This window comes from Alosa alosa, chromosome 4 (assembly GCF_017589495.1).
Source record: "Alosa alosa isolate M-15738 ecotype Scorff River chromosome 4, AALO_Geno_1.1, whole genome shotgun sequence".
Classification (NCBI taxonomy): Eukaryota; Metazoa; Chordata; class Actinopteri; order Clupeiformes; family Clupeidae; genus Alosa; species Alosa alosa.
Genome location: NC_063192.1, coordinates 3,549,998 through 3,557,497, shown reverse-complemented (window position 1 = coordinate 3,557,497; position 7,500 = coordinate 3,549,998). Strand labels below are relative to the sequence as shown.

Genomic DNA, 7,500 nt, shown 5'->3' with positions numbered 1-7,500 from the left:
TTTTGGGTTGGAGTGTTTAAAGTCTAAATCCTGAAGCTTGCACTGTCTGTGCTGATTAGCATGAAAGCAGCAGCTGAGGAGAGTCCGTCCTCACACTGTAATAAGCTTAGAAGGAGAGAGAGAGAGAGAGAGAGAGAGAGAGAGAGAGAGAGAGAGAGATGGAGGGAGAGAGAGACAGTGAAAGGACAGGACAGAGTGAAAGAAAATGAGAAAGAATGGATATATAGAGAAAGAAAATGGAGAGAGAGAGAGAAAGAGAAAGTTAGGGAGAGAAAGACAAGGAGAGGGAGAAAGAGAAAGAGAGAAAGTTAGGGAGAGAAAGAGAGGGAGACTGCAACAAACTTAATTAACTCTTCATCTGCCTCCAGAACACACTGGTGTCAAACACACACACACTCTCAATGTAAACACACACTAGAGATCCTCTCGCACACACACACATACACACACACACACACAGGCTCTCTATTCTGACGGAGAGAGCTCAGGAACTCTGCAGTGGATTATTCTAGATGTCAGGGGATGAGAACAGCGTTCTGGGTTCCGGGTCAATAGCAGGAGGTGAGAATGTTCTAGATTGACACAAGTGTGTGTGACCCTGTAGGCAAAACACACACATCAGCTGTTTCCCTGCGAACCATCACACATGACCACATCACACACTCACCAGGAGGGACGCAATGTGTGTGTTCATTTCCCTGCTGGAGACTGGGCCAGTGGTTTCTTTCTCTCTCTCACTCTCTCTCTCTCTCTGTGTGTGTGTGTGTGTGTGTGTGTGTGTGTGTGTGTGTGTTTTACTGCCCTGCTGAGAAGTGCGGCAGTGGGGTGTGTGTCCATATGTTTTCTTTACCCTGCTGAGAAGCCATGCAATGGTTTGTGTGTGTGTGTGTGTGTGTGTGTGTGTGTGTGTGTGTGTGTGTCACATCGTATCCACCATTCAGTGATTACTAGGAGAGGGGCACCAGTGTGTGTGTGTGTGTATGTATGTGTGTCACTGATAACTAGGAGAGAGTACTGACTGGTCTCTTGCAGAACTGAGAGGAGGTTCTACTGAGTACTGAGAGGGGGTTCTAAGTGAGTAGAACTGAGAGGGGGTTCTAAATGAGTAAAACTGAGAGGATGTTCTAAGTGAGTAGAATTGAGAGGAGGTTATAAGCGAGTAGAACTGAGAGGGGGTTCTAAGTGAATAGAACTGAGAGGAGGTTCTAAGTGGACCCCTGTCGAATTCCTCAGGTGTAATTGGTTGACTGACCTCACCACTCACCACGCCCCCTTCTCTAAGGTGTGAAGACTGTACTCCTGGGTCACTGGGAGGGGTGTGTGTGTGTGTGTGTGTGTGTGTGTGTGTGTGTGTGTGTGTGTGCACGCTGCCTGAGGTATGGAGGTCAGTGGGTCTCATATAGCCACACTAAATATAGCACCAGCCAATCAGAGTGAGCCATCTCCAATCTGCCACTAACACACACATTCACACACACACACACACACACACACACACATTCCTGATTTGTGCATGGGTAAACTGATGACCTGACCTCACTTTTTCATTGGCAACTCATCTACTTCTGTAAGATCACAAACAAGTCTTTGTGTGTGTGTGTGGTCTGTGTGTATGTCTGTGTGTCAGTGAGCTTATATGTCTAAATCAGCACATGTCTGACATCCCAGCATAGAAAAAAATGCTTATAAATCTCTCTCTATAAATAAAATATAAACGATAAAACGATAGCGATATGTATCGCAATAGACATGTAATCGATATCAATAAAAAATACGTTCGATAGAACATTCATAATTAAAAGCAACACACACCTCCTGCCTAACGTTGTCCATAAATAAATAGGCTAAATATACCTTGCATTGTAGTATGTCAAACTCTACCAGAGTAGGCGATAGAAGTAGGCCTACCTCAACACAGACTCTCCTTGCCCCAGGCTCTCTCCTCTCAACAGGCGATCCCTCCCCTCAGCATGCACATGTAACCCAAACATTAATCGTAAGACGACTGGCTAAATTGCTATTAAATCCGGGTTAGCATCATTAGCACGCTGCACTTAATTTGTTCAAAACTGTTGCATTCTAATTGACTGCTAAGTTCTAATCATCTCAATCCCGATGCAAATGGAAAAGTATTTTAAGACTCAAACGGGCCTGTCCCAAGGAGAAAAAAAGTATTCATTTGAAACTTAAACACACGTAGGGAAACTGAACAGTCTAACCAGACTATGATAAACTAGCAAATTAAGCTAACGTTACTTTGTTTACAATATTTCCAGGCTTCAACCAGTGCTGCTTTTCATTCAGACTTATCTGCACATTTATTTATTTGAGTGTTTTTCATGATTGTGTTGCCATTTCTTTTCCCTGTTTGCTTTGATTGATAACTGAGGTGATTAAAATCAGAGGAAGGTTAAGTTTAAAATAAAAGTGGCTATTATGTCTATGTGTGAGCTCACCAAGTGCGAACCAGCCAGGATGCTAACGTCACCTACAGGAGCCCAGATAACCAATAATAGCCTTGCTAGCTTGCGATTTTACTTCACCAGGCGTGAAAAAACCTTGGAATCTGAATTGAAAACAACGTTTACAACCAAATACATTTATAGAAATTATCTCCATAGGCTACAGGTTCGAATATAAAGAGATCCCTAAAATTCGTTCGAATATCTTTAATTTTTAAAATAATCGAATTATATTCGAATAACGAAGTTCGGATTCAAAGCCCTAGTGTAGGGTGACCAGACGTCCCCGGTTTCCGGGGACAGTCCCCGATTTCGGTGACCTGTCCCCGGCTGGAGCTGTCCCCGGAAAAGTCCCCGGTTTTCACTGTGACTGACAGACCCGAAATAAAAAAGAAAGAAAGAAAACACTGACCAAACGCATAGTTCGCACCCCTTCACAAGACAGTCTCAAGCTAGTCAAAGACATAGGTCAAAGCAAGCGCACAGACCTCAGAAATGTTCTAGAATACCCATATTTCTGGTCTGCTATTTCGTTAGTGGAGTAGCAGCGCCAGAATCTTGAAATGAAACCACTTGTGCAGGGGATTTATTAAACTAACGCCATCACTTAACGTGCCAGCTGCTCAAATCCAGGTAAAACTAAAATTGGCGGAGTAGACTACCGTCACACAGACAGCATACATCCCATAATACGCAGATATCAATGAACGGCCGAATCTAAGCTTTCCAATGATATTAGCACCAAGTTGCTGTGATAAATGGTTCAAAAAAAATTTATAATTATGTTATGTGTGTGTGTGTGTGTGTGTGTGTGTGTGTGTGTGTGTGTGTGTGTGTGTGTGTGTGTGTGAGAGAGAGAGCGTTTATCAGCAGTTTTCAGTGAACACACAGCTGTGACATGGCTATTGTCAGTGTTTGTGAGTTTGAGTATGTGTGTGTGTGTGTGTGTGTGTGTGTGTGTGTGTGTGTGATGAGAGAAAGAGAGAGAGAGTAAGAGAGATAGTGTGTGTGTGTGAGAGAGAGAGAAAATAAAGAGAGAGAGAGAAGATGAGGGGCCCTCTGCTGCCTTAGCAGCACAATTTATCTTAACATGTGAGGATCTGAGGGACTAAAACAAATTTGTGCTGTGATACACACACACACACACACACACACACACACACCCTCCTATTACTACTCTTGTTCTTTACTGCTGTGAATTCTAGCTTTTGCAACACTGTTCCCATACAGACATGGTAATAAAGCAACTTGAATTTGAATTTGAGAGAGTGTGTGTGTGTGTGTGAGAGAGAAAGTAAGAGAAAGAGGAAGTGTTCTGTGTGTGTGTTTAGATCTGACAGCAGTAACAGCAGTAACAGCAGTGCTGCAGCAGTGGTTGGGAGAGGCATTACATCACCATGGAAACTTGCAGGGAGGAATGTGTGATGTCACTTCAAACATCAACACAATGGCAAGAGAGGATGCAACCATGCAACGCCTTTACAACACATACACACACACACACAAATACTAACACACACACACACACACACACAGAAACAGACACACACACACACACACACACACACACACACACACACACACATGCACACACACACAAACAGACACACACAAACAGACACACACAAACAGACACACACACACACAAACACACATACATACACACACACACAACCACACACACAATCCAACACAGTGAACAATCCATGTGATCTGATGCCCGATGCCCATTGTAAAAGCACCTTAATACAGGTGCCACACCAATTCATCCACAAAAACAATTCAAGCACAAAACAGAAAGAAACAATTCTTCCAAACTCAGAGCAATTCAGACCGATCCTCAATACACACACACACACACACACACACACACACACACACACACACACACACACGCACACTCTCTCACACACACACACACACACACACACAGTGCGAAATCCATGCGATCAATAGCACAACATGAAGCCAACAAGAGCGAATGGCCCAGTGAACACTGGACAGAAAGGGCTACAAAAAGACACACAATAATCTGTGTCTGTGTGTGTGTGTGTGTGTGCATACGTATGTGTGTATGTGTGTGTGTTTGTGTGTGTGTGCGCGCACACATACGCGTGTGTGTGTGTGTGTGTGTGTGTGTGTGTGTAAAAAAGCCATTCAATATTTCTGCACCCCTGAATCAATGACAAACAAGCCAAGCACTGATTATACACACCCCACATACATCCACATAACACTATTTCCTCTTAAACTGTGTGTGTGTGTGTGTGTGTGTGTGTGTGTGTGTGTGTGTGTGTGTGTGAGTAAGAGAGAGAGAGAGAGAATGTCTCTGTATGTCAGTGTGTGTGTGTCAGACAGAGAAAGGCAGAGAGAGAGAGAGAGATAGAGAGTGAGAGAGAGAGAGAGAGAGAGAGATTATGCCTGTGCGTGTGTGTGTGTCTAAGGTCACTACCTCTGCTCATAAAACACTAAATGCCACAGTGCTGCCCAGGGACTTGTGGCCACTAAAAAGAGTCTGGACTCTTAGTCTTAGACTGTACACCGAATTGCTCCTGCAAAGCTATGCAGCCTACACACACACACACTCAAACACACACAGAACCCCCCCCACACACACACACATATATAATTTTTTTAAATTGCGTCTATGTGTACACACACACACACACACACTGTACAAACTCACAGACATTTACACACCCGCACGCACACAAACACACAAGCACGCACGCACGCACAAACACGCATGCACGCGCACGCACACGCACACACACACACACACACACCAGCAGACAGAGATGGAGAAGATTAAGGATCACATAGAAACCCGTAAACAGACTCCCTTTGCTCATCTCAGCTTCACACACACACACACACACACACACACACACACACACACACACACACACACACACATAGACACAGACACACACACACACACATCATCTCTTAAATTATTTAACAATGAATGAACTCAAAAAGGACAAGAAGGGATAGGAGTGTGTGTGTGTGTGTGTGCGTGTGTGTGTGTGTGTGTGTGTGTGAGAGAAATCATTCACCTCCTCCAATCTGGTCACCCTCACACTTCCTACACACCAAGATGCACTCCAGGCAGAGTAACACTTTCAACGCGCGCACAGACACACACACACACACACACTCTCTCACACACACACACAAACACACACACAGGCACTCTAACCGCTTCAGATCCACTCTCTTCCTGTCACTCTCTCCAACTGTCATTCTCTCCCTGACACACACACACACACACACACACACACACACACACACACAGACACTCTCTGCGAGTCCTACCGTGGGAGATGTGCGTGGGGCTGTTGTCGGCCGGCGGCGTGGCGGCAGTTTCCGCGGCGCCCAGCTGTGCGAGGCGGCGGCTGGTGGCGGTCAGCTCGGAGCGCAGGTTGCTGACCTCCTGACTGGCCGACTGGACGGCCGCGTCGATGCGCTGGGCCAGCTGCTTGTTGTCCTCCATCATCTTCAGGATCTTGGTCTGCGAGCAGCAGGGCACACACACGCGGACACACACACACACACACACTCCGTCATGGTCCGCCCACCGGCATCGGGGAGACACAAACACACACCAAAAAACACAAAATGAAAAAAAAAGGAAAAAAAGACAATCAAAACTCCAGCAGGAGGTGAAGGACAGTCAAAAAGTGTGTGTCTTCAGCTTCAGGTTTGTTTATCTCGTGTGCGCTGTCCAGTCTTTTGGTGTGTGTGTCCCTTGTGTGTGTCCTCTCCTGGTGTGTGTCTCTTCTCCGCTTTGCTCTCCTGTGTTGTCCCGGTGTGTGTGACTCTCCTCTCCTGTGCTGTGTGTCTTCTCTCTCTTTGCTCTCCTCTCCCGGTGTGTGTGTGTGTGTGTGTGTGTGTGTGTGCTCCCAGATCCTCCAGCAGCAGCAGGGTTAGCGCCAGCGTTAGCGTTAGCGTCAGCAGCAGTGTAATCCACACAGAGTCAAACTGAATAAAGACATGTGCCTGCTGCCAAGCCGTGAGTGAAAGAGGCACCCGTGCACGTTACAGAAGTCTGTGTGTGTGTGTGTGTGTGTGTGTGTCGGTGCGCGTGTGAGTGTGTCTGTATGAGTTGACAAGCACACGCAGATTGGGAGAGTTCCACGCCTGAGCGTGTGTGTGTGTGTGTGTGTGTGTGAGTGCTCTCCGTGGCTGTGCTCGCAGACAGCACACACTGCAAGAGGAGGCAGCAGGCTGCTTTTTAAATGGAACGTACCATCTGCTGAGTAACACGGGGGAGCACACCAGAATGAGCCAGTCCACAGAGGAACACTCTCACACTTACACTCTATATGATCTCTAGCTCTCTCTCTCTCTCACACACACACACACACACACACACACTGTGTCTGTTTCACATATAAAACCCACATACATACCAATTTGTCTTGGGTGCGCACACACACACGCTTCTGTGTCTTATGCACAACATCACTCAACATGGGACAGACTGTGGGAATGTTATGCAGACTTTCTGCACTTTAAAATCTCATAGACTCAAGAGTAAAAGCCTTGCACTCTCTCTCTCTCCCCCTCTCTCTCTTTCTCTCCTCTATAGAGGCCTAGGTGATCTTTCTCTCTCTCTTTTCTGGAGTGATATGTTTTCTCTCTTTCTCTCCACAGAAGAACACTATGCTTTCTCTTTCTTATATCCTTCTCACTGCTAGTCCACTCTCTCCCTCTCTCCTCCCTCTCTCCCCCCTCCCTCTATCCCCCTCCCTCTCTCCCTCTCTCCCCCCTCCCTCTCTCTCTCTCCCCCTCTCTCTGTCTTCATTACTTATTCAGGGCTTTGTCCTGTCCTGCTCTGGCCTGCACAGGAGGGGCACAGAAGGGAACGGAAGAGGAGAAACCTAAACACACACACACACATACAGAGAGAGGGAGAGAGAGGGAGGGAGAGAGAGAGAGGGAGAAAGAGAGAGAGGTAGCACTAGGTAGCACCAGGTAGGTACTTTTACCCTTACCTTGGTCTAGTAATTACTGCATCAGGATGGCGGTGAAT

The 7,500-nt window shown here is 46.3% G+C and overlaps 1 protein-coding gene across 2 annotated transcripts in view; it reads right to left on the bottom strand.

The window, feature by feature from the left end:
- LOC125293788 (kazrin-A-like) overlaps positions 1 to 7,500 on the bottom strand; it is a 208,759-nt gene that overhangs the window by 77,339 nt on the left and 123,920 nt on the right. For both annotated transcript variants that reach the window (XM_048241913.1, XM_048241911.1), the window contains exon 3: positions 5,781 to 5,976. In XM_048241913.1, the coding sequence (XP_048097870.1) occupies positions 5,781 to 5,976 (196 nt within the window). The remainder of the gene's footprint in view (positions 1 to 5,780; positions 5,977 to 7,500) is intronic.